Raw genomic sequence first — 27,642 nt, 5'->3', positions numbered from 1 at the left:
CAATTTAAATGCTTTTTATTAATATGGATTTGCCGTTGGCAATGTTTTTTTTTAAATGCATGATTTACAGCCAGCTAGTCTTTTAGATACAAGATGACGTCAGTGTGTTGCAGACAACACACACCTCACACACCTCCTCCACACACACTCTGTATGACATACTAAGCATGGCAGCCTGTCCAACAAAGTAACACACACCTTCCCTTCTCTGCCATTGCTCATTGTTCCTGAGTACCACAACAGAACAGAAAAACAAGACAAATTAAATGTGCATCATGTGGCCAGGTCAGTGAGAAGAACAGGTTATTATTATTACTGAACTGGAGTGATTCTTTCTGACCAGAGATACAGAATTATGGCCCAATCAATCATCAGTTAGGAGAAAGAGGTTTTGGTCCCCACACAATGCACACTACCCCATGATAGGTTTAGGTGTCTGATGCAGTTTTCTTGACAGATCAAGGGCTAGAGTGCATTGAGAAAAAGGAGTAAAAAAAAACACAAAAAAAACGTAATATATTCAATGCAGGCTTCTAGTGCTATATCTTACTTCCTGTTTCTCATTGCATCAGGCCTCACGATTGGCTCAAGCATACCATATAACTGATGTGAAGGATGATCAAAAAGCATGGTATAGACCATTACTTAATTGCCCTTTGAGACTCTTCAATACAACACAGTGGATAAACATACTGTTTCCATTCATCAAGCTGTTTTATTCATTAGCCATAATCCCAGTACTATAGAAGAGCAATGCATTGATTTTATAAATACATCAGACATTCTTTAATACACTTAGTTAGGGACATAATGGTTACTCTTATGGAATGAAAGTTCACTGCTATGGTAGCACTAGAGCAGTGGTCACCAACCGGTCGATCGTGATGGACAATTCGATCTCCAAGGCATTTCTGTTAAAACCCAACGATAAAGCCTTGCGTTCCTATTGTTTGGTTTTATTTAGTGCTGTTGGCGGGAGGTGCACTTGATTCAGCAGCCCTAGCGCTGGGAAGGCCAAGTGTTTTCAACCATTTCATGTGTCTGAATGTAATACTCCGCCTACCCGGCCGGCCCAGAGAGCAAATCAAGGGCACCTATAGGCCTACCACTGGCCAATCAGATAGCTCAGATCACCATGACTGCACAGTGATCTGAGCCATCTGTGAGATTTCAAAACCATGACCAGAGAGATGCAATTTGTTAAAACACACATGCAGCTGTACTGCAGCTGTAATGAATGAGTATAGCAAAGTGTTTCAATAAGTGTGTTCTCCCTACTTCCACCAACGCTACAACCAGCACTGCAGCTGTAATGAATGAGTATAGCAAAGTGTTTCAATAAGTGTGTTCTCCCTACTTCCACCAACGCTACAACCAGCACTGCAGCTGTAATGAATGAGTATAGCAAAGTGTTTCAATAAGCTTGAGTTGTTATTATTAGCAGCTTGTCTTTTTTAATATCAAGGAATATTTCACTTTCTCTGGTCATAGGAGTAAAAACATGAATTGGTGCATGAGGCAGAAATAATGCAGTGCTACTTGAGTTTCAGCTGGACTGTGTCACTCTCACCTCAGACTGACCATCAGATGCAGGCCATGAGCCTGAGCTGTGCCTCACAATGAATACAACAATTACCAGTGTGATCATATACCACATTTAAAAAATATATAATTTCAAAATGGTCTGAGAAGAACAACATTGGCAGGGTAAGTCAAGCGTAGCCAATATACAGTGACAGTGTCTTCGGCCCATAACCTACAGGCACAAACCTCATTGCTACAGAACAGTTTTTAATTGGTTAATGTTGCATAGGCTTACATTTAAAAAATAAATATGAGTGGTAAATCTCAGCTTGCATTTTGAATCAGAAAGTGATCTAGACTCAGAAAAGGTTGGTGACCACTGTACTAGAGAATGATACAGGCCTCTAGTGGACAAAAGGCCATGTTAGCATGGGCAGTGCCATTGAAGGCTTCCACAATTTGAAAGTAGTCAACTGGGTGGGACTTCATTGACTGTTCCATCCTGGAGACCCTGTTGGAGTCATGTCCAACCGGGTCATCAGGAGGGATCGGCCAATCGTGAATAAGAAAATGGACTACTTCCTAATGGAGACTACTCCATGCAGCCATAGGCTTTATAATGGCGCAGATACAAAGATGAGACCTATATCTATCTCTATGGGTAGCAGTAGGCAGCAGCAATGAAGATTTTTCTGGGAAACACAGCCTCCCTCTGGTTAAAGATGTTACCAACACCCTGTCACTCTCTCACACTACTATAGCTCCCATTGGTTTGACAGGCATAGGGGGTTGGTTTCCCTAAAAAGCATATTTAATGGAGACATGTTTCAGTCCAGGACTAGGCTTAATCTGTGTCCAGGAAACAGTCCCAAAAACACACAACCTCAGAGAGCCTGTGACAGACGACAGTCTGTCTCTATTCAGTGTCATAAGATAGTGGGCTGGTGCCGTCATAGGTTTGGGTTCTGGTTACAGTCAAACAGGTAGACATATAAACTCACGGAAACCCTTCACTCACTTCCAGAACCCTGCAACATCAAAGCTTTGATTTCACACACAGAAAATAACTAACAAATGCAATGCATAGTCGCGACACAGTCAATGCACAAATCAGATCAAGAATGACTAATACTTTATAAAATAATAATTTAAAATTACAAAAAAGTGGGAATGGAAACATCTGGGGCAGAGAGGAGGTGAATCTCAATAGTCTAAAACAGATTCCTCTCCTCGTCTCCTCTGCTTCAATACAACAGCATAGGTGTAAACAATATGGCTATTTTTCACCTCCACTCCTTTCAGATCAGTGCAGATGGAGGAAAGGAGACAAGGAAAGGAAGCCACTTCAGAATATTGCCCAATGCCCATTTGGACTCCTCTGGGGCTGCCCAGTCAGGCGCCACCTTGTGGTCATACTATCATTTGACACCCCAGGATCACAAGAGTCAAAGCAGCATTCTCATATAACCCCAAAATGTATATACTCTTCTTTGCAACACCCCCCCCCCCCCTTAATTAAAAACATTTCTTCCTCAAACATTTGACAAATGAAACGATCATCACTAGTAATAAATACACTGATACTGATGGGTGGAGCTGGAGAACTATGTTGTCACTTCCTCTTCCTCATCAGCAAGGTGTGCACGTGTAACACGACAAGAGACACACCAGACAGAAGACAAGGAGAATCATTGTGCCTCGGTCTCCACCTTCGATTTCACACAGACAGGATATTTGGTTGACGAAACCGGCTCATAATTAGTTTGTTTTGAGAGGACATGGTGACACATCACGTAGATTACTGCCGACGGTACGAGAGCTGGGGAGGTGACTGTCGTTAATCACACGCCATGTCCTCAGAGCTGAGGGAATAACATCATGACAGACCGAGAGGAATGTCTAGCCATAACAAGAGAAGCAAGGATCAAACAGAGGTGCCTGGGAAGGGGGAGCGTTTGAAGGTCTGGGTGAGACTGGATGAGAGGTTGGGAGACTGGATGAGAGGTTGGGAGACATGCCTAACAGGAGTGATCATGGGTTAGGGTACAACAGAATTGGGGTGCTGAATAAAAATGAATGGGAAATGTGGGTTAATACCTGATGATAGGGACAGAGGACAGACAAGGGAGCGATAGGAGAGTGAGGGAGTAGGGTGCTATGGGACTGTAGGGTGCTATGGGACAGTAGGGTGCGAAGGGTTAGGATAGGGTGCTATGGGACAGTAGGGTGCTATGGGACAGTAGGGTGCTATGGGACAGTAGGGTGCTATGGGACAGTAGGGGGTGAAGGGTTAGGGTAGGGTGCTATGGGACAGTAGGGGTGAAGGGTTAGGATAGGGGTGAAGGGGACTGTAGGGGGTGATGGGTTAGGATAGGGGTGATGGGACAGTAGGGTGCTATGGGACAGTAGGGGGTGAAGGGTTAGGGTAGGGGGTGATGGGGACTGTAGGGAGTGAAGGGTTAGGGTAGGGGGTGATAGGGACTGTAGGGGGTGAAGGGGACTGTAGGGAGTGAAGGGTTAGGATAGGGGGTGATGGGACAGTAGGGGGTGAAGGGTTAGGATAGGGGGTGATAGGGACTGTAGGGGGTGAAGGGGACTGTAGGGAGTGAAGGGTTAGGATAGGGGGTGATGGGACAGTAGGGTGCTATGGGACAGTAGGGGGTGAAGGGTTAGGGTAGGGGGTGATGGGGACTGTAGGGAGTGAAGGGTTAGGGTAGGGGGTGACGGGGACAGGGTCTGTGAATCTGAGGGTAAACTCACAGTAAAGGCACAGTAGTCTGTTGATCATTCATGCTGCTGAGAAGATGAAACAAGAAAGTAGAAAAACAAACAATAACGAAAATAAGAATATTTTCTCTCTTCTCTTTTCCTCTCCTCTTCCCCCTTCGAGCAAGGACCATCTTTAGATCAGGTCTCTCAAACCCTGTTCCTGGAGAGTTACCCTCCTGTAGGTTTTTGTTCCAACCCCAGTTTTAACTGACCTGATTCAGCTTATCAATTATTAGAATCAGGTGTGCTAGATTATGGTTGGAGTGAAGCCCTACAGGACAGTAACTCTCCAGGAACAGGGTTGGAGAGGCCTGGTTTAGATCATTTGGCTTGCTGCACCAGAGTCAGAGTCTCCTTCTGTCCGTATCACCAGAGTATTATCCTCAACAACACCTCAGAGACAGAGGAGGTTAGTGCTTTTCACTTCAGCACGCTCTTCGGCAAGCTTTAAAATGTCTACTGTGCCATACAAGACAAAGCCAATCCATTGGGCCCAACCTGCACAATGTTGACACAGACAACAAAAAAAATGAATTTACCCAGAATCAAGACATTCAGAATCTGAATCTTCTACCCAGAATCAGAACCAGGTTTGAAACTGTAAGAGTTATTGGTGCTCCAGCAGCTGGGAGTTGGTCTGTAGATTCTATAGTTGAAGACTAGGAGGAGCACCCCTAGTGGGTGAGGTCAGGAGAAAGCCGAGCACAATTGTGGATATAGTAAAACATGATTAGAATTTGAATTGGCATATTATCAAGAACTTGAACATACAATCATCCTTTTGTTTTAAAACGTGTAAAGACTATTCTACAAATTAAATATATTTGGTATAATGCAGACATTTAAATATATTAGAGAGCTTCTTCACAGCTGTACACTGCCACTGCTGGAGCCCTATTGCACTTAAATCCATCCGTTTCAGGTTAGCTGTACTGTATGTCTAACATGGATGTGCCGAGTCAACACCACTAAAACCAAATCGGCCATTTTGTGTCACAACAGAAGCCACACTGGTCACTGACTGGGCAGTGTGCAGGTTGGACCTATGAGGGAATGACCTCAACATGAGACAGACAAACCGACAGCCCAACAGGACTGTTTCCTTCAATCAATTCAAATTCTTTCACTGTGTCAAGTTCCTATAGCTAGGACTCTTACATTTGGAGTAAGTTACTATGTTTTTGCATTCTGGACATGCCACACGCCCCTCTCAGCCAGCGAGCTGTATCCTTCCAGTGAGCGTTCCTATAGCTCCAGGGCAGGTCAAGGTCAAGCTCTGGGGGGGTGCCTTTAGAGGTCAAAGGTCGCTCTAGGTCTATCCTGGGATATGGTGTCAGATTGGCTTGTCATGTGACCTGGATGAGCCAGCTGCCCCTCACTGTGGTCACTGAAGTAACGAGGGGTGTGGGCTTAGAGAGAGCAGAGAGGTGGGTTGTAAGAGTTAAGAGTTTCTCTGGGGGAGGGAGAGTGACTTCAGGAATAGGGTGTGTGTGTGTGTGTGGGTGGATGGATGGATGGGGTGATATTTCTTTTTTTGGGGGGGGGGGGGGGGGGCAAGAGTGATCAGATCTCACAGTTACAGTTTCTGCTTCCCTGAGATGATGCTGCTGTAGAGCTCCTGATGCAGCTCCACATAGCGCCCCCTGGTGGGGTCCAGGAGGTACAGTTTGTCTGATACCATGCTGGGGTCAAAACCGTCCCGCCGCATGTCTGTCTTCTGGAACTTATAGGTGCCTGGAGGAGAAGAGAGAGGGTTGAATTAGAGACTCAAGTAGAACAGCTAATACAGGATCAGTTTTGTATTTTTAGTTCAATATGAATAAGATTATATGGACAGAAGGGACCTGATCCTAGATCCACAGTCCTACTTCATCACTTCTTGAATACAGTCCCTGACCTCACCCTGAGGAGATGATACAAGATACACTGAGTGTATTTTTTTTACCCCCAATTTAACTCCTCTGAAACACGGCCCTGCCAAGCCACACTGCTCACTTAACCCGGAAGCCAGCCGTACCAATGTGACGGAGGAAACACCGTACAACTGGCGACCGTTGTCAGCCTGCGTGCGCCGGGCCTGCCACAGGAGTCGCTAGAGCGCGATGGGACATCCCGGCCGGCCAAACCCTCCCCTACCCCGGATAATGCTGGGCCAATTGTGCGCCGCCTCATGGGTCTCCCAGTCGCGGCACAGCCTGGGATCGAACCCGGGTCTGTAGTGACGCTGCACCACTTGGGAGGCCCCCTATAATCCCTTATTGATGTCACTTGTTAAATCCACTTCAAATCAGTGTAGATGAAGGGGAGGAGACAGGTTAAAGAAGGATTTTTTAAGCCTTGAGACATGGATTGTGTATGTGTGCCATTGAGGATGAATGGGCAAGACAAATGATTTAAGTGCCTTTTAACAGGGTATGATAGTAGGTACCAGGCGCACTGGTTTGTGTCAAGAACTACAACGCTGCTGGGTTTTTCATGTTCAACAGTTTCCCGTGTGTATTAAGGACGGTCCACCACCCAAAGGAAATCCAGCCAACTTGACAACTGTGGGAAGCATTGGAGTCAACATGGTCCAGCATCCCTATGGAACGCTTTCAACACCTTGTAGTGTCCATGACCTGATGAATTGAGGCGGTTCGGAGTGCAAAAGGGGGGGTGCAACTCATTATTAGGAAGGTGTTCCTAATGTTTTGTATACTCAGTGCATAACATAAGTAACAGATACTGTATAATGTATACATGTCCAACTGCACCCACCTGTCTTGTTGACCTCTTTGAGGAAGCGTAGGAAGACGGGTCGTGCGTAGGGTGGCAGAGCTTTCTCCAGATCCTTCCCAAACTTCTCCAGGTCTGTAGATCTCTCTGGATCTGCTATGGCGGCCATCCCAGCCTTCCCCTCAGCCCCTGAGACATGCAAAGGAAACATTTATGATTGTATAAAGCCCTCAGCCTGCTACAGGGGTCTGAGTTAAGTCACAGTCCCCTCTGCCCCAGACACATGCATCAGAAAACACTGATTTCAGAAAGTATTCACACCGACTTTTCCCACATTTAGTTCTTTCTTTCTTTATTTCACCTTTATTTAACCAGGTAGGCCAGCTGAGAACAAGTTCTCATTTACAACTGTGACCTGGCCAAGATAAAGCAAAATGACAAAAACAACACAGTTACACATGGGATAAACAAACGTACAGTCAATAATACAATATAAAAATCTATATATAGTGTATAAAAGTAGTGAGATTAGGGAGGTAAGGCGATAAATAGGCCATAGTGGCTAAATATTTACAATTTAGCATTAACACTGGAGTGATAGATGTGCAGATGATGTGCAAGTAGAAATACTGGTGTGCAAAAGAGCAAAAAAATAACAATATGGGGATGAGGTAGTTGGGTGGGCTATTTACAGATGGGCTGTGTACAGGTGCAGTGCTGCTCTGACAGCTGATGCTTGTAGTTAGTGAGGGAGATATAAGTCTCCAGCTTGAACTTCTTCCACTTTCTAATAATTGCACCAACAGTTGTTGCCTTCTCACCAAGCTGCTTGCCTGTTGTCCTGTAGCCCATCCCAGCCTTGTGCAGGTCTACAATTTTATCCCTGATGTCCTTACACAGCTCTGGTCTTGGCCATTGTGGAGAGGTTGGAGTCTGTTTGATTGAGTGTGTGGACAGGTGTCTTTTATACAGGTAACGAGTGGAGAACAGGAGGGCTTCTTAAAGAAAAACTAACAGGTCTGTGAGAGCCGGAATTCTTACTGGTTGGTGGGTGATCAAATACTTATGTCATGCAATAAAATGCAAATTAATTACTTAAAAATCATACAATGTGATTTTCTGGATTTTTGTTTTAGATTCCATCTCTCTCAGTGTACCTATGATAAAAATGACAGACCTCTACATGCTTTGTAAGTAGGAAAACCTGCAAAATCGGCAGTGTATCAAATACTTGTTCTCCCCACTGTAGATGGTCCAAATATTCAAGCTCTGTCAAGTTGGTTTTTGATCATTGCTTAAACAGACTTGCCATAGATTTTCAAGCCAATTTAAGTGAAAACTATAACAAGGCCACTCCGGAAGATTCAATGTCATCTTGGTAAGCAACTCCAGTGTATATTTTGCCTTGTGTTTTAAGTAATTGTCCTACTGAAAGGTGAAGGTCTCCCAGTGTCTATTGGAAAGCAGACTGAACCAGGTTTACCTGTAGGATTTTGCCTGTGCTTTGCTCTATTCCATTTATTTTTGATCCTAAACTCCCTACTCCTTGCCGATGGCAAGCATACCCATAACATGGGTATGTTTGGCTCTGTCCGGGGGTGTCCTCGGATGGGGCCACAGTGTCTCCTGACCCCTCCTGTCTCAGCCTCCAGTATTTATGCTGCAGTAGTTTATGTGTCGGGGGGCTAGGGTCAGTTTGTTATATCTGGAGTACTTCTCCTGTCCTATTCGGTGTCCTGTGTGAATCTAAGTGTGCGTTCTCTAATTCTCTCCTTCTCTCTCTCGGAGGACCTGAGCCCTAGGACCATGCCCCAGGACTACCTGACATGATGACTCCTTGCTGTCCCCAGTCCACGTGGCCATGCTGCTGCTCCAGTTTCAACTGTTCTGCCTTATTATTATTCGACCATGCTGGTCATTTATGAACATTTGAACATTTTGGCCATGTTCTGTTATAATCTCCACCCGGCACAGCCAGAAGAGGACTGGCCACCCCACATAGCCTGGTTCCTCTCTAGGTTTCTTCCTAGGTTTTGGCCTTTCTAGGGAGTTTTTCCTAGCCACCGTGCTTTTACACCTGCATTGCTTGCTGTTTGGGGTTTTAGGCTGGGTTTCTGTACAGCACTTTGAGATATCAGCTGATGTACGAAGGGCTATATAAATAAATTTGATTTGATTTGAACATGATGCAACCACCACCATGCTTGAAAATATGAAGAGTGGTACTCAAAAATAACGCGTTGTATTCAGAACAAAAAGTTAATTTCTTTGCCACATTTTTCGCAGTATTACTTTAGTGCCTTATTGTCAACAGGACACATGTTTTGGAATATTTTGTATTCTGTACAAGCTTTATTTTGACTGTTATTTATGTTAGCATTGTGGAGTAACTACAATGTTGTTGATCCATCCTCAGTTATCTCCTATCACAGCAATTAAACTCTGTTTTAAAATCACTTATGGCTTTATGGTAGAGTCAAATGAACATGAAATGATCTGGCAACAGCTCTGATTGACTTTGCTGCAGTCAGTATGCAAATTGCAGGCTCCCTCAACTTGAGACATCTTTGGCATTGTGTTGTGTGACAAAACTGCACATTTTAGAGTGGCCTTTTATTGTCCCGAGCCCAAGTTGCACCTGTGTAATGATCATTCTGTTTAATTAGCTTCTTGATATGCCACACCTGTCAGGTGGATGGATTATCTTGGCAAAGAATAAATGCTCACTAACAAGGGTGTAAACAAATTTGTACACAACATTTGAGAGAAGTAAGCTTTTTGTGCATATGGACAATATCTGCGATCTTTTACTTCAGATCATGAAACATGGGACCAACACTTTACATGTTGCGTTTATATTTTTGTTCAGTATAAGGTGGTAGTCCCCTCAGCGCCATAAAACATGTTAAGATTATTTCTGATGATTTTTTTATCACTGACAATTAATTGATGCTAACAGGCATCTGCATTCATCAAGTATTTCACAACTGCTGTAAGAACCAAGGAGACAGTTGGAATTGCCTCGAAAACATGCTGTAGTGATGACGTCATGGGCCACACAGCCCAAACCCAGTTCGCTGCTGCTTTAGTGCTCTTCACATCACGACCAGCAGGCTACACAGTTAACAACATCCTTCAAATAGAAAGTGCAAAGCAAAGTACACACCCTTGATAATCCATTGAAATTCAGAGCACTATCCCCACTGGGCACACACTGGTTGAATCAACGTTGTTTTCACGTCCTTTCAATGAAATTACGTTGAACCAACACGGAACAGACCTTGAATAGACGTTGAACAGACGTTGAACAGACGTTGAATAGACGTTGAACAGACGTTGAACAGACGTCTGTGCCCAGTGGGATAGTTCTTCTTAGGCACTTTCTTCTCCTCCTTTCACCAAAACTGGGGATCTGGGGTGAGTTTTCCTTAACCTCTTAAGACTCTAGGGGCAGTATTTCATTTTTGGATAAAAAGACGTGCCCGTTTTAAGCGCAATATTTTGTCACGAAAAGATGCTCGAATATGCTTGGAATTGATAGTTTTGGAAAGAAGACAGTCTTACGTTTCCAGAAATGCAAAGATTTTCACTGTGAGTCCCTTAGAACAAATGCGTCGGGCAAAACCAAGATGTATGACCGACCAGGAAATGCACAGGATTTCTGAGGCTACGTTTTCCATGATCGCCTTATATGGCTGTGAATGCGACAGGAATGAACGGACACTTTATCTTGTTTCCCCAAGGTCTCTGCAGCATTGTGACGTATTTGTAGGCATATCATTGGAAGATTGACCATAAGGGACTACATTTACCAGGTGTCCCGCTTGGTGTCTGCGTGGCAATTGGTGCGCAAAAGTCAGGTCCCGGTATTTTTCCATTCAAATCTCAGAACAAACCAGGCTACAAGGACGGTGCTTTCAATGGAGAGAAATATGACAAACCACCTTCAGGATTGATTCAAACAACGTTTTCCATGTTTCAGTCGATATTATGGAGTTAATTCGGAAAAAAGTTCGACATGTAGGTGACTGAATTTTCGGTTAGTTTCGGTAGCCAAATGCATAGTAACAAAAGGGAACGATGTGTCCTACACAAGAATCTTTCAGGAAAAACTGGACATCTGCTATGTAACTGAGAGTCTCCTCATTGAAACATCTGAAGTTCTTCAAAGGTAAATTATTTTATTTGATTCCTTGGCTGGTTTTTGTGAATATGTTGCGTGCTAAATGCTAACGCTAATGCTAAGCTAGCTATCACCACTCTTACACAAATTAGTGATTTTCTCTGGTTCTAAAGCATATTTTGAAAATCTGAGACGACAGGATTGTTAAGAAAAGGATAAGCTTGAGAACAGGCATATTTATTTCATTTCATTTGCGATTTTTAGAAATCGCTAACGTTGCGTTATGGTAATGAGCTTGAGGCTGTAGTTACGCTACCGCATACGGGTTTGGTCGGACTATGAGGTTAAGCTTTGTAGCTAACAGGGTACTTTCTCGACCACGCCGTCCCACACCACTCGTAGAACAGCAAAGCGCTTCATTTTGCGCATTTCGTTTGTTCACACAGAAGAAACATCAATGGTCACTCTCTTGGCTGTGCAGCGCAGTTGTCAGACAGAAAGTAGGTGCCAGGCTAGCTAAGAACCTTTCTTTGGGGAAACTGTGTATGAGAACTGTTGTACCAGTTTGGGCAGTGGAGGCCCAGTTGTATGATTGGTTTTGGTGTCATGATAACAAAAGACAATGTCCCCATTGTTGTAAATTGAAAATCAATACAGACAATGGTGGAAAAAGCTGTGTGGTGGTTTGGAGTGGTTACTGTACCTGGCACCTCCACTCCGTAGACTACCACGTCCATCATGTCCAGCAGACGGCTCAGGGTTCCCTCCACCTCTGTGGTCGACACGTTCTCTCCCTTCCAACGGAACGTGTCCCCCGTACGATCCTTAAAGTACATGTAACCATACTGGTCCATGACTAGGACGTCACCTGGAGAGAGAAAGCAAACAGATCAGTAACAAAGCTGTGTGTTTGTAAAAGTACATGTCACCATACTGGTCCATGACTCGGACGTCACCTGGAGAGAGAAAGCAACAGATCAGTAACAAAGCTGTGCGTTTGTAAAAGTACATGTCACCATATGGGTCCATGATGAGGACCGCCATTTTTATTTAGCCAGGACAGTCCACTCAGTAACAAATACCACTGTTATCCAGACAGAGACTTGTGAAATGCAGTCATCTTTGACTGGGCCAAGGTTAAGCTCCGTAGTAGATACCTCAACACCTCACTGTCAGAATGTGTGCGTGAGGGAGAGAAAGACAGACAAATAAAGTCTCTCTCAGTCTATAAAGTTAAATAGCTTCTCACCTGAGAGATAGGCAGTGTCTCCCTTCTTGAAGACACTGTTAGCAGTCTTCTTGCTGTTGGCTCCTTCGTTCACGTAGCCGTCAAACCTTCTCAGGGGGTCTTTCTGATTGATCCTGCCTACCAACTGGCCGGGCTCACCTAGAGAGAGAGCGAGAGAGATAGATAAACTTGGATTTTTCCACAAGGACATATACAGGATACTACCCTCCACAACAACTTTCACTCCAAATCAAAACTCCAAACCTACAACATGATTTTGGACAAAATGACATGGAAGGATTCCTACTACCAAAGATTCTTATTCCCAAGAACTATACAGCAGGTGCTCTTGAAAACCAACAACCAGGAAAAGAAGCACAACGGAAACCTGAAAACACCATCCAACCTGGAACGGAGTGACTAATGTTTAGTCTGAAGCTATATTTAAAGCCTAGACATTACGGCAGGGTAGCCTAGTGGTTAGAGTGTAGAGGCGGCAGGTAGCCTAGTGGTTAGAGTGTAGAGGCGGCAGGTAGCCTAGTGGTTAGAGTGTAGGGACGGCAGGTAGCCTAGTGGTTAGAGCGTTGGACTAGTAACCAGCATGTGGCCTAATGGTTAGAGTGTAGAGGCGGTAGGTAGCCTAGTGGTTAGAGCGTTGGACTAGTAACCAGCAGGTGGCCTAGTGGTTAGAGTGTAGAGTCGGCAGGTAGCCAAGTGGTTAGAGCGTTGGACTAGTAACCAGCAGGTAGCCTAGTGGTTAGAGCGTTGGACTAGTAACTGAAAGGTCGCAAGTTCAAACCCCTGAGCTGACAAGGTACAAATCTGTCATTCTGCCCCTGAACAAGGCAGTTAACCCACTGTTCCTAGGCCTTCATTGAAAATAAGAATGTGTTTTTAACTGACTTGCCTTGTTAAATAAAGGTAAAATAAATTAAAAAAAATACAAAAATATGTATTTGATGATATCTGGAAATGTGCAGGTACACATTGGCCCATCTACTGTTGTTAGCCCAATAATGTTTGTCCATGTTTTATGCTGCTACCATGTTGAAGTCATGTGGTGTTGAACAGATCAGTCTGCAACTTCAATTAGCACTGAGGTTTGTGAGAGGTGTCAAAGCTTCACAGCTTCACCCACCCAATTGCAGAGGCCTTTGAAGCCCCATCCCTCTGTGCAGAGGTCATTATAATACAGTAGCCCCTGGATGTAAAAAATGAGAAGCCATGGAAAGAGGACAAAATAATCTCCTTATGGAAAATAAAGAGACACTTTTTGCTGACTGCTATAAAAATAGTCCCCCACCCCCGGAACGTAAGAAACTTAATTTTCCACACAGACCATCCCCTGGCATGGCACAGAGCTATATTAACACACTACCCCTCTGTTAACAGGGGGGGGGTGTTCACAAAGGGTAGAAACTCAGGATAATATTCAACAATGACCGAGTCAGCCAATGTCAACCTGTACAAGTCTGGAACAGTATTGGTACAGGGCAATCCCAAAACAGTTTCAGCTGGACTTTCTCATAATCATAGAGGGAGCGCAGAAGGAGAAGCTCTCTTGAGAAAGATACCGAGCGTGTCAGACATCTTCATTACTCAACCCCACAGATGAGTAACCCCAAGAGGAAAGTCAACCTCCCAGCACTAGTCCCTCATTGAAATAAAGGATAAAATTCACCCAGCTGGAAGTAAGGCAGGTGGAGCTGGAACAGCAGGTGGAAACACTCCAGCCAACACAAAAAAAAATTGTCCAGCTCAACAACATCCCCTCAACCAGAACTGGTGAGCCATGTCTGCACTCTGGACTGTGGTGAGACAACATTAACAGGAGAAAGAGCAGAACACTAGAGGAGAAGGTGAGAACGATGGCGTGTGACAGAACAACCCATTAGAGAGACAGGCCACCCCCGCAGAGAAGTCAGCAGAACAGCCCACCTCAGACCCTGACCATAGCCTCAACATCACAGCAGGATAGACAAATGAAGAAGCCCACACACACACACATACACTCTGTGGCTTGTGTTCCTTATGGACTCGGATGGGATATATATACAAGAAAATAAACTGTGGTGTCCAAACACCCAGCATGCACTAGACCTTCTGTCTGAGGACCAACTAGGGTCACCCAGCCACATAATAATACACACATCCACAAACGACCCGAGGGCCCAGCAGGAAAAGGTGGCCACAGCACTCAAGGGAGTAATTGAAAAAGTGTATTCTACTTTTCCCAATGCACAAGTGGTTATCTCCACCCTGCTACCATAGGGCGGGCAAACAAGTATTTCCCGTGACTGTGCCTCAAAACCAAATGTTTTCCTGGACCACCACTCCCCCCTGGACTTGAACAGCCTTTACGACCAGGTCCATCTGTACAAGGCAGCAGAGCCCACCTTTGCCAGAACCCTAAAGGACATTGCCCTCAACCGTAGCCCCAACACCTCACAAAGGAGCCACAGCTCAACAGACCACCTGCCAAGACCAGCGAGACACTCTCCCAGACCTGCGGGACCACATATAGAGGACCCACGCTGAGAGGACCTAAATCCAGGCCACAGCACCACATCCAATCAATACACCCCCCCCCCCCCAAACCAACCATGCCCACACCCCATATAGGCCCATTCAGATCCGACCTATGCCCCCACCTGCCCACCCCATACCCCCCACTCCCGCAAAGAGGGCCTCAATATGAACAGTCACACATACGCCCAGGCCGTGAGCAGGCAAACAGGCCCACTCTTACACTAAGAGCATGTACCAGATGCTCATCAGACTCTACTCACACTAACTGGTCTGAGGCCAAACCACACAATTAACATTGGGCACTTTATGGAACACAAAGCCTTCCATCTCATCCTGGAATATCCAAGGCCTGAGGTCATCTGCCTTTAGCCTAAAGAGCAGGAACCTGGACTTCACCAAAGAACTCAAATACAAACATTGTCATCCTACAAGAAACATGGTATAGAGGAGATGGACCCACTGGTTGCCCTCTAGGTTACAGAGAGCTGGTAGTCCCATCCACCAAACTACCAGGTGTGAAACAGGGAAGGGACTCAGGGGGTATGCTAATTTAGTATAGAGCAGACCTAACTCACTCTATTAAATTAGTCAAAACATTTTACGTTTGGCTAGAAATGCAAAAGGAAATGGTCTTAACAGAGAAAAATGTCCTCCTGCGTGCTACCTACAGTGGGGAGAACAAGTATTTGATAACCTGCAAAATCAGCAGTGTTTCCTACTTACAAAGCATGTAGAAGTCTGTACATTTTATCATAGGTACACTTCAACTGTGAGAGATGGAATCTAAAACAAAAATCCTGAAAATCACATATATGAGACCAATGTCATTGGTCTCATATATTAAAATAGCATACAAAAACAAACAGATAGCGTACGATCATAGATACAATTAGGCTACATAAGCCTACAAACATTTACAACGGCACAATGACAGTCATCACAAGAATGGCTTCAGAGCAACGTCTACGTTGAGACCGAAGGGAGCAAGGGTCTTTAAACTATCCCCATTATTGAATCTCTTGATCCTCTCCCTGAAAATACTTTGTTAGTTACTTTTGATGTTGAGTCGTTATACACAAATATTCCACACGAGGGCGGTATTGAAGCCATGGAACATGTTCTTCTGCAACGTGACCCTAATGAACTACCTTCCAGTGCATGCATAACATTGGCTGAAATAGTACTCACACACAACTACTTCATGTTTCTAAATGATTTCTTTATTCAGACAAAGGGTACTTCTATGGGGTCCCCCATGGCTCCTAACTATGCTCATTTGTATGTGGGTTACATGGAGAAACAGTCTAAAAACAGTTTGGTTATTGGGCTTGGTTATTGTCAGGGCTTGGTTATTTGTCAGGGCTTGGTAATGTAGAGCTTGGTAATGTAGAGCTTGGTAATGTAGGGCTTGGTAATGTAGAGCTTGGTAATGTAGGGCTTGGTAATGAAGGGCTTGGTTATTGTCAGGGCTTGGTTATTGTCAGGGCTTGGTAATGTAGAGCTTGGTAATGAAGGGCTTGGTTATTGTCAGGGCTTGGTTATTGTCAGGGCTTGGTAATGTAGAGCTTGGTAATGTAGGGCTTGGTTATTGTCAGGGCTTGGTTATTGTCAGGGCTTGGTTATTGTCAGGGCTTGGTAATGTAGAGCTTGGTAATGAAGGGCTTGGTTATTGTCAGGGCTTGGTAATGTAGGGATTGGTAATGTAGGGCTTGGTTATTGTCAGGTCTTGGTAATGTAGGGCTTGGTTATTGTCATGGTGTGGTAATGTAGGGCTTGGTTATTGTCATGGTGTGGTTATTGTCAGGGCTTGGTAATGTAGGGCTTGGTTATTGTCAGGGCTTGGTAATGTAGGGCTTGGTTATTGTCAGGGCTTGGTAATGTAGGGCTTGGTAATGTAGGGCTTGGTTATTGTCAGGGCTTGGTTATTGTCAGGGCTTGGTAATGTAGGGCTTGGTTATTGTCAGGGTGTGGTTATTGTCAGTGCGTGGTAATGTAGGTGTAAGTCGCTCTGGATAAGAGCGTCTGCTAAATGACTTAAATGTAAATGTAAATGTAGGGCTTGGGTATTGTCAGGGCTTGGTTATTGTCAGGGCTTGGTTATTGTCAGGGCTTGGTAATGCAGGGCTTGGTAATGCAGGGCTTGGTTATTGTCAGGGCGTGGTAATGTAGGTGCGTAGGCACTAATTATTGTGGCATGCCTGGTCTTGTTGAGAGGAATCCTGATTTTCACAAGGCTCATTTCTGCCAGAAGGTGTCATGCAGATGTGTGATCTACCCAATGTACTCTGTCCTCGTCGTTTTGTTTCCCTTTCCACCTATAGCCACCTACTGGTTCAATGATGGTGCCATCGTCAGCTAACCTCGTTTCACTCAGAGCTGCTATGTTGATCTCACATCTGCTCAGTTCCCTGGACAGCAAGGCAGCTTTTTGTGTATTTTATTAGGATCCCCATTAACTGTTGCAAAAGCAGCAGCTACTCTTCCTGTGGTCCAAGCACACCGCTTTGCGTCGTGCCTAAGAAAAGCCCTTAGCCATGGTATATTGGCCATATACCACACCCCCTTGTGCCTTATGGGTTAAGTAACCCATAGGTGGGTTAGTGGTTGACGGGTGCCAGGGTGGGCCAGCACACCTCGTCTCTGGGGCCCACAACTGCTCAGAGATCTCCTGTAGTTTAACCTGGAGTCTCTTGATAGATGTTGCTTAGAGCCCCCAAAGACTAGGCCCGGCTCTGACTGCATGTGTGGGTAGGCTGGTGGGTACGCATGTGGATGTGGGTACGCATGTGGGTAGGCATGTGGATGTGGGTACGCATGTGGGTAGGCATGTGGGTACGGATGTGGGTAGGCATGTGGGTACGGATGTGGGTAGGCACGTGGGTAGGCACGTGGGTACAGATGTGGGTACGATGTGGGTAGGCAGACCCACAAGAAACTGCGGACCCTCATGATGAGTTCAGATGTTTTGGGGCGGCCCCCACCCCCATAAAAGTTGCCCATCTCACCCATACCAGGCTTGCACAGCATTCAGAATGTCAGGGTTACGGTATGCTATACTAAAACCAACCAGGCCTGAGAGAGTAATACTATAGCTATACTCGTAGTGACGTACCAGGCCCACAGGGGATGCAGACGCCATCGGGGCCTCTGATGAGCTCCATGGTCTCCTCATCTACCTTCACCAGTCTGATGGGGTAGATGAAGGGGAGGATCTGGCTGTTGAAGCCACATGCTCCTGTCTGTAACAGAGACAATACCATACTGTTAACGGCAACCCATCTAAACCCACTGAAACTCTGTTCAGCTTTACAGCGACACCATAGCTATGATTCAGCAAATCAATGAGAGAATGGAGACAGACAGCATGCAGTCCAAATTCAATACAAAGTGACAGAGGCCATCACTGACCACTATACCCTCATCTTTACTTTGAGGATGAAATACCAGAAGTGTTTTTATGTGATTTGAGATGTGAAGTGAGAGCCATAATAAAGATCAACACTACACAGAAGATGTTCATTCCCTGGGACCACACTATAGAAAAAGCAGGCCCTCAGAGCCAAAATGTCTGCCAATACCATAAAATAAACTATGAGAGAATCATCATTTGCTTTCAGCTCTTTGCTGTGAGATCCAAAATGTCCTCCTAGCGCCTCACCATGTTGTCGAAGTTTCCCAGGCTACAGTTGCATTCTGTGGCTCCGTAGAACTCTGCTATCTGTGGTACGTTGAAGCGAGAGGTGAACTCTTCCCAGATGGACTGGCGCAGGCCGTTACCGAGCGCCATACGGACCTTGTGTTTACCCTCCATGTCCTTTACCGGCTGGTTCAACAGGTACCGGCAGATCTCCCCGATGTACTGGACAATCTGGGGATCAGAGAGACGAACAGTCAGTGAGTGAGTCAGTCAGCAGCACAATGAGACGAGTGCAGATAAGTGAAGAACCCACACCAATCTACAGATCTAAATATTATTTGATTATTCCCCAAATCTTCAGAGTTTGTTGTCTTTGGGTACTTCTGTAGAACAACAGTCTTATAATGCTGTCTACCCACATGACTTCCTGTTTATTTACATTTGACTACTTTGACCACCTGAACAGATTTTTCCCTAAACCCTAATGGTAAATCCGAATATCCTTGAGGTATCACTGTAGATAAACATCAACACAGTTGCACAGAGCAGTAACCCAAAACATGCATCTTCTCTCTACTGGTCTCCTATTTCGTACATATGTGTCATACAGTCTCTGAGCTCCTGGGAGTCAGCTAGCAGTGGGTCTCTGTCTCACCGTGCAGTTGTACTTGGCACAGTCGTCCCAGAACCGGGAGGCAGAGAACTTCTTCTTGATGACCACCGTCATGCCGTGGATCAGGCACTGCCCCACGCCAACAATGTTTCCTGGAGACGACATGCACACGTGTTTCAGAAACAATTACAACGGACGGACCACACACACACACACACACACACGTTACCTGCGGAGTGGTAGAGTGGAAGGCAATCGTACAACACATCATCAGACGTCATACCGAAGCCATAGTATACCAAGGCTGCCATGCGGTAGTACCTGTCAAACACACAGGTGAGAGAAAGAGTGAATTAGAAGACAGGATAAGACTGGAAAGAGTGAGAAAGAGAGCTCCAGAGAGTGAGCGCTCCAGAGAGTGAGCGCTCCAGAGAGTGGGAGCTCCAGAGAGTGGGAGCTCCAGAGAGTGGGAGCTCCAGAGAGTGAGCGCTCCAGAGAGTGAGCGCTCCAGAGAGTGAGCGCTCCAGAGAGTGAGCGCTCCAGAGAGTGAGAGAGTGAGCGCTCCAGAGAGTGAGCGCTCCAGAGAGTGAGAGCTCCAGAGAGTGAGAGCTCCAGAGAGTGAGAGCTCCAGAGAGTGAGAGCTCCAGAGAGTGAGAGCTCCAGAGAGTGAGAGAGCGAGAGCTCCAGAGAGTGAGAGAGCGAGAGCTCCAGAAAGAGCCACAGAGAGAGAGAGATAGCGAGCGCAACAAAGAGCGAGAGCCACAGAAAGCGAGAGCCACAGAGATCGATCGAGAGCGAGAGAGATAGCGAGCGCCACAGAGAGCGAGAGAGAGAGCGAGAGCCACAGAGATCGATCGAGAGCCACAGAGATCGATCGAGAGCCACAGAGATCGATCGAGAGCCAGAGAGTGTGCGCCACAGAGAGCGAGAGCCACAGAGAGCGAGAGAGAGAGAGCGCCACAGAGAGAGCGTGCGCCACAGAGAGAGAGAGAGCCACAGAGAGCGAGAAAGAGTGAGCGCCACAGAGAGCGTGCGCCACAGAGAGCGAGAGCCACAGAGAGCGAGAGCCACAGAGAGCGAAAGCCACAGAGAGCGAGAGCCACAGAGAGCGAGAGCCACAGAGAGCGAGAGCCACAGAGAGCGAGAGCCACAGAGAGCGAGCGCGAGCGCCACAGAGAGCGAGAGCTAGCGTGCGCCACAGAGAGAGAGAGCCACAGAGAGAGAGCGTGCGCCACAGAGAGCGAGAGAGAGCGTGCGCCACAGAGAGCGAGAAAGAGCGAGCGCCACAGAGAGCGAGAGAGAGCGAGCGCCACAGAGAGCGAGAGAGAACGTGCGCCACAGAGAGCGAGAGAGAACGTGCGCCACAGAGAGCGAGAGAGAACGTGCGCCACAGAGAGCGAGAGAGAACGTGCGCCACAGAGAGCGAGAGAGAACGTGCGCCACAGAGAGCGAGAGAGAACGTGCGCCACAGAGAGCGAGAGAGAACGTGCGCCACAGAGAGCGAGAGAGAACGTGCGCCACAGAGAGCGAGAGAGAACGTGCGCCACAGAGAGCGAGAGAGAACGTGCGCCACAGAGAGCGAGAGAGAACGTGCGCCACAGAGAGCGCGAGCGCCAGAGAGCGCCACCTCTGTGAGCTCCTCAGAGAGAGCGAGAGCAAGCTCCACAGAGAGATAGAGCGAGACACAGAAGAGAGATATAAGATCCAGAGTGCCTACCTGCTGTGCACCACGATGGCAGCTTTGGGCATCCCAGTGGTCCCAGATGTGTAGATGTAGAACAGACGATCTGGAAGACCGACATATGGGGAGAAATCAATAAAAACATACAACAGACCTACAATAGAAAACAGTGGAGAAAGCAGTAAAACTAGGGGCTTGATTGATCTTGCCTGGAATACTCCAGAAATTGCAAACACTGTACTTTAGACAGGTTCAATCAAACACTAAAATGTTTTGGAAAGAAAAATACTAACCGAGTCCAGGTTTGGCTCCTTATAAACTGACTGAGTGTGATTGGACAGATTGATTGACTGACCAGTGAAGCAGCGGTCTGGGCGGATGGGCAGGTGGGTCGGAGCGGCATCCAGTAGAGGCTCCAGGCACTCTGTCCCTGTAGGGACACGTTTGGGGTCCCAGTCCCCTGAACACAGCATCTGTACCGTCTTCCCCATGGAACTGTGGACCTCACACACAGCTGTAGGATAGAGGGAGGGAGGACGGGGAAGAGAGAGAGCAAGGGAGAGAAAGGGTGTGGGAGGTAGAGAGAGAAAGAAAGGGGGCGATACGGAGAGAGAGATGGAGAGCGAGACAAGACAGGAAACTGATCTTAAAATTAATGTCACAGAAACAGAATCAAATAAAACCCCTGGTTTCCCACTCAGATTAAGCCTGGTCCTAGATTAAGCCTGGTCCTAGATTAAAAAGAATGTAGTCCAGCACTAGTCTAAATCTACAGTACGTCCAGGAATGGGCCTTTAGCATGTACAATTTCCTTAAATAAAGATTTACAGCCCCCTGTCCATCCCTCCATCCACTTCTTCCCTCCATCCGTCCCTCCAGCCACCTGTCACTCAGCCACTCCCTCCATCCCCATCCTCCCTCCATCCTCCCTCCATCCCCCATCCTCCCTCCATCCCTCATCCTCCCTCCATCCATCCATCCCCCATCCTCCCTCCATCCTCCCTCATCACCCATCCTCCCCCATCACCCATCCTCCCCCATCACCCATCCTCCCCCATCACCCATCCTCCCCCATCCTTCCACTAACTCCCCTGGTCCTCACCCTCGGTCAGCTCGCTGCCGAACACCACAGCCTTAGCGTTTGAGATGGTGACGCAGTGCACCAGGGCCTCCAGCCGCAGGTTAAAGTTGATCAGAGCAGCCTCCACTCCTATCTTGGCCATGCCCAGCCAGAGGCCCACGTACTGGGACCGGTTCTCCATGAAGAGAGCCACCACATCCCCTTCCACGAAGCCCCTCTGGAGCAGCAGGTTGGCTACACGGTTGGAGTACTCATCCAGCTGCCGGAAGGACCACTTCTCGCCCGTGCCCTCGAAAATGAGCGCAGTCTTGTCCCCATGGCGACGCACCGTCTCGGCGAAGATTTTAGGGAGGGTGTTTCGTTCCTTCAGGTGACGATTGACGTTTGACTTCACCTTGAGGAGGACGCCTGCCGCACTGTGGAGGAGAGGGAGGTCAAAGAGGGGCTGAGAAACAACAACTCAGAGAACTAAGAGCCGAAAGAGAACATGACGTTACTCTGAATGTAGAGACATGGTGGTAAACTAGCCGGACTTGCAAGCCCTAATGAACACAACCCTGATGTTGTTCTGCATGGTTTTCCTGACTAAATAGCAGCTGGTGTGAAGTACACTGAGGAAGCAATAAACTACATTAAGCAATCTATCAATACACGTTTTGTTTCTGGGATCAAAGTTCAAATCCAGAAAAAGCTTCCAATTTACATTGAGAAACAAATACGCTGATAAAACTGGAGCATGTAACTTTATAACTTTTATAATAATTTTATAACTGTGGCAATTCTTGAACAAACAGACAATGTCCATTTAAAGACTCATTAGTTAGTGAAACAGCGGCTTTCAGTTGTAAAATATTGTAACACCAAGGTTTGTTTCGCTCTCCAGGACAAAGTCTAAATAAGCAATAAAAACATCCTATTCATGAGGATCGGCTATAGATGACATTTTCAGAAAGCTGTACATGCCTCCTGCAAGTATTTGTCTGTATGATTTGAGTGGGAGTAGTACTCTTTGTATTTGTCTGTATGATTTGAGAGAGAGTAGTACTCTTTGTATTTGTCTGTATGATTTGACTGGGAGTAGTACTCTTTGTATTTGACTGTATGATTTGAGAGAGAGTAGTACTCTTTGTATTTGTCTGTATATAAAAGTTATGCCCTTTGTATTCTTTCTATTCATAAGCTATACAGGTCCATCGAGGTTTGAGGTTGTCCCTCTGAACGGGCAGGTTTAACTGAAACCATTCCTTTGGGGTGTGTCACTCAAGGGGTACGAGGCATCTCTCCAACCAGTGATTAGTTCCTCTTTAGTTTTATTACTAAACTGTACAGTAGGGTAAAGGGAAACAGAGCCCCTCACATGAGTCTCACAATAACGGCCAATCACCACCACTACTCTTTTAACACTATCGTGTGAATCCAAACTGCACTGTGCTGGCTCAAATATTTGATTTTCATTGTCTTATCCTGCCTGGTTCCAGCCACTATGGTGGACGGCTGACCAGACTAGGGTAGCAGAACTCGCCTCGGTTTGGCTAAGTAGTAACAACCGATTCAGATAGAAAAAGATATGTTCCTATCTCACTTGCAATAATATTTTATTTTTATTTAACCAGGTAGGCCAGTTAAGAACAAGTTCTCATTTACAACTGCGACCTGGCCAAGATAAAGCATAGCAGTTCGACACATTCAACACAGAGTGAACATGGAGTAAACAAACGTACAGTCAATAACACAGTGGAAAAGTGTATATATACCATGTGTGTAAATGAGGTAAGATTAGGGAGGTAAAGCAATAAATAGGCCGTAGTGGAAAAGTAATTACAATTTAGCAATTAAACACTGGAGTGATAGATGTGCTGAAGGTTAATGTGCAAGTAGTTGCACATTCAAGCAATAATAAATGATACGTTTGTCCCTAATGGAATAAACCTTGTCAGCCACACTGGTTTCATCAAGGTCATAGATGAATCACATAATAAATAAATTAATTTATAGGTTGGTTTATTATGTGAGTCACTGATGAAACCCGTGTAGCCGACACAATTGTCCCTAATGAAATAAACCTTATCATGTCTAAGACCACTGCGCCACTCGCTCGAAGACACTGCATCTCACTGCAAGAGGTGTCACTACAGTCCCTGGTTTGAATCCAGGCTGTATCACATCCGGAAGTGATTGGGAGTCCCATAGGGCGGCGCACAATTGGCCCAGTGTCTTCCAGGTTTGGCCAGTGTTGGCTGTCATTGTAAATAAGAATTAGTTCTTAACTGATTTGCCTGGTTAAATAAAGGTGAAATAATATATTTTTTAAATTGAAAGTGAGATAGGACATTACTTTACTTCTCTGACTAATCAGGTCGACACACCACAAACTTCACTCCAAGTAAGGGTTTTTCTGGTATTTTGGTAACAACGTATTCCCCTTCCCCAATCCAGAAACTTCAGAACATTGAAGTGTTACTACACCAATCCAGACCTTTCGGATCAGAACATTGGGGAAGGGGAAGTACCTGTCACCATGGTGAACAGAACACAACACTAGCTAGCTTTGAATGTGAACTCGTAATACAGAGGAACCTCAGCACCTCTCTCTACTTTGTCTTTACTCTCTCCGCCACGTTTAGTCTCTCGTTTGTCCTTGAACATTCCTCCATACATGACTAACTCAACATTCCCTACTGTAACACACGTGAGCTCTTGTCTCCTCTGTGGCACATTCCTCCTTGTCTTACAGGAATGTGCTGCTTTTCTTGTTGTAGACAATTAAACTCCTATAGTCCTAACCGTGGTGAAAGTATCTGTTGTCTGAATGTATTGGTTGTTTAACACCATTAAAACCTGTGTTTCTGTAAACGTGCTTCTGACTTGCAGACAGGTGTAGACAGGTGTAGACAGGTCCACACTGACACACACCCAACATCCCACACTATACTTCCACTCACTGTAAATCTCTTCTGATGGTTTTGGCGAAAATGAGTAGGAACTTCCAGCCTCCAGAGCCCAGGTAGAAGATGAGGATGGAGGGGAGGACCTGGAACCAGGGCAGGCCCACCAAGAGACGGAGCAGGAAGAGGAGGACGGTGCAGCAAGCCAGGCGCATCATCCTGGAGAGAAAGGAACACAAGTCACCGTTAATGTCATCATGTTACATCCATTTTCTGGATTTAGAATAACAAGAGTCTCGATCAATGGTTCCATATTTCTGAAAAAGAGTTAGTCAATTTGGCATTTGCAAAGGACACCTTGCTTCCTTCCCACGAAACAAACGTTAACAAGCTTTTCTAAAGCTTGAAAAACTAGAATTATAATTGACAAAACACATTCACTTGTTTTCCTCTCTCTCCTGTTCTAGCAGAGGTTGCACTCACAGTGAACCTGTGGTGTGTGGTGTGTGGTCTTCTCTACTTCCTAAGTTGAAAGTAGTCATAGTGCTCTCTGGATAGCAGTGCCTACGGAATTACTAGCCAATATATCAAAAATACCCTCACAATACATCTACAGCCTACAGTCTGACCTTTTTGCACAAGATGAGTGTCACCACCAGGTAGGGTAATTAATTTAACCTTTTACTGCAGTGGGCTAAATCAGGGCCATACAGATTGATTCTTGGTCGTCTTAAACAAATCTACTTTGAAACAAAAGTATACACCTCACACACATTGTTGTGGGCTTTAAAAAAAGGCACTTGTACCATGTCAGATATATAGTTTAAATGTATTCCATTTTGAGTTTCCATCCCAATTATATACTTTATATACATCACAGAACACTGAAATATAACAAAACTGTTTGACATAGAAAGACAGGATTTTCATTAAAAAAGTAATTATTATAAATATGAATAACTTTCCACCCAAGAGGCCAGAGAGTGTGCTATTGGTCATTGACTGCAGGAAAGGGCTACAGAGGGTGACCAAAAACACAACCGTTGCTACCTCCAAGCCTTTCCTGAGCAGGAATCACATCTAGTTGTGGAAGATTAGTTCTGTACATTCAGTGTTTTCTCCATCAGGGGAGAGAGGCCTCACTTTCTCTGTTCTAAATCTCTACAGTGGTTCCCTATTCACCCCCCCCCCCCCCTTTAAAAGCTGTTCCTATGTATTTATCACTTCCAGATTTAGACCACTACATTCAATTATGGATAGGCCCTATGCTTGTCTGTCTCTGCAAGGTCCAGTTTGTCACGGTCCTGACGAAAGAAGTCTTCCTGGTCATGTACAAGACCAGCACCACAATCGATGTAAAAACTAGGCCAAAGGTACAAGGTATATGTTGGTATCAAGGAATTATAAAATTGGCTTTGGACCAATAGCGTCATGTCGGTATGCAGCACCGGAGATAAATGTTGTTTATTATGGTTCTTGTCTGGACATCCTGTCCATTTACAAGCACAAGCTTGGGCTCACAGATTACATTAAAATGGATGATTTACTGTCGGACACAGAGACTAGAGCCAGCACAGATCACGAGGACACATGCGGTAACAATAGTTGGTACCTGTGTCAACAAGAGCACATAATTTTTGTTTACGAGATATATATTTCCGTTACGAAGGGGGAGCAGGAGTAGTTATGATCGCGTGCGTCAAAGTGCTCATCATCAAGACTCACTCTGCGGCACGAGGGATATTACATGCTCTGGCCAACATGGCAATACATACATTTATAATGTAGCTTAGGCTATGGCCCTCATAGAGGGTGAAACATTGCTGCGATTAAATCATATTACTATTTCCTTGGCTATAAATCATCATCATCATCCAACATCAGAAAAAGGTGAATGTTTAATAACCTGATCTATAAACTATATGGTTTAACGCACCGTAGCGTTCTAGAAGCAGTAGTACTGCGGTAGTGGCGAGAGAGAGGCGTGCTCACTGCTGATGGGAAAGACGTCAAATAAAAAAGCTCGAGCCCATCACCAGCAGCTACGCCATGTGCGCGAGTCTACCAAATAGAACCTAATCAGAACCGTTACATCTCCATTCGATCGAACGTACCCGTTGTCCATTTATGATAAGATGATAAGTGGAGCGCAACGAACGGCACACTAGATTGGAGTGGTGGCTATCCCGTAGCCTCTAAATGTATTGTGTCAACGCTGCTGACTGTATCCCGTTTTTCGCAAACTGCACTCTTGGAGCTGATCGCTGTATAACATTAGGGTAGGCCTACATAACCGAAGATAAATGGTCCAAAAGAATCAAACCTGGTCCATTCAAACACAGGCTTCCTTCCATATATACACTGGCAAGGTTGATAAAGGACAGTTGGGTGAAGCCTGAGCTATTCAGATTTCACTAGGCTAGGCTACTAAATAGGCTAATAATGGATCCAGAAACCCAGACCATTAAATGATATAGAAATTACAAGTGTTATGAGGCCTACCTTGTTTCACGTCCCCCACAAACACAGTAATGTGCGTATTACACCGGACGTGGAACTCGTTTTGTACAATTCCACCTTGATTGGTTTAGCAAAACCTTCCACCGCTCTGGCGTCTACTTGCACATTGACAGACACAAGGGTCTCAGATAACAGCGCATTGACCCCCCCCCTCCGGCGTATTTATATCAAATTTGCCTGCCCCCTTGGTTCGACTTTGCCTCTATAGAAATCATCCGTTCATTCCTATCGCCAGTACAATTTTTTTCAGTTTCATTGTAGCAATAAACTCGCTCGCCACAGTAATTCGAATGACCTTATCATTTTCTTAGTTGAGCCGTCCTCCGTATCCACCGGT

At 45.6% G+C, this 27,642-nt stretch overlaps 1 protein-coding gene across 1 annotated transcript; it reads right to left on the bottom strand.

Moving 5' to 3' along the window:
• On the bottom strand, window positions 1-27,642 carry LOC115105987 (long-chain fatty acid transport protein 4-like). The gene is made up of 13 exons (XM_029628548.2): window positions 27,288-27,642; window positions 24,843-25,004; window positions 21,922-22,316; window positions 21,175-21,333; window positions 20,856-20,925; window positions 19,368-19,459; window positions 19,181-19,290; window positions 18,547-18,756; window positions 18,001-18,127; window positions 12,381-12,518; window positions 11,835-11,999; window positions 7,051-7,197; window positions 1-6,027 (listed from the first exon to the last, which is right to left on the bottom strand). The coding sequence occupies exons 2-13, from the start codon at window positions 25,001-25,003 to the stop codon at window positions 5,870-5,872; spliced, it is 1,932 nt and encodes a 643-aa protein (XP_029484408.2). The 5' UTR covers window position 25,004; window positions 27,288-27,642; the 3' UTR covers window positions 1-5,869.

This window comes from Oncorhynchus nerka, linkage group LG22 (genome assembly GCF_034236695.1).
Source record: "Oncorhynchus nerka isolate Pitt River linkage group LG22, Oner_Uvic_2.0, whole genome shotgun sequence".
Lineage (NCBI taxonomy): Eukaryota > Metazoa > Chordata > Actinopteri > Salmoniformes > Salmonidae > Oncorhynchus > Oncorhynchus nerka.
The sequence above is the reverse complement of the archived record's forward strand: the minus strand, read 5'-3'. Positions and strand labels throughout refer to the sequence as shown.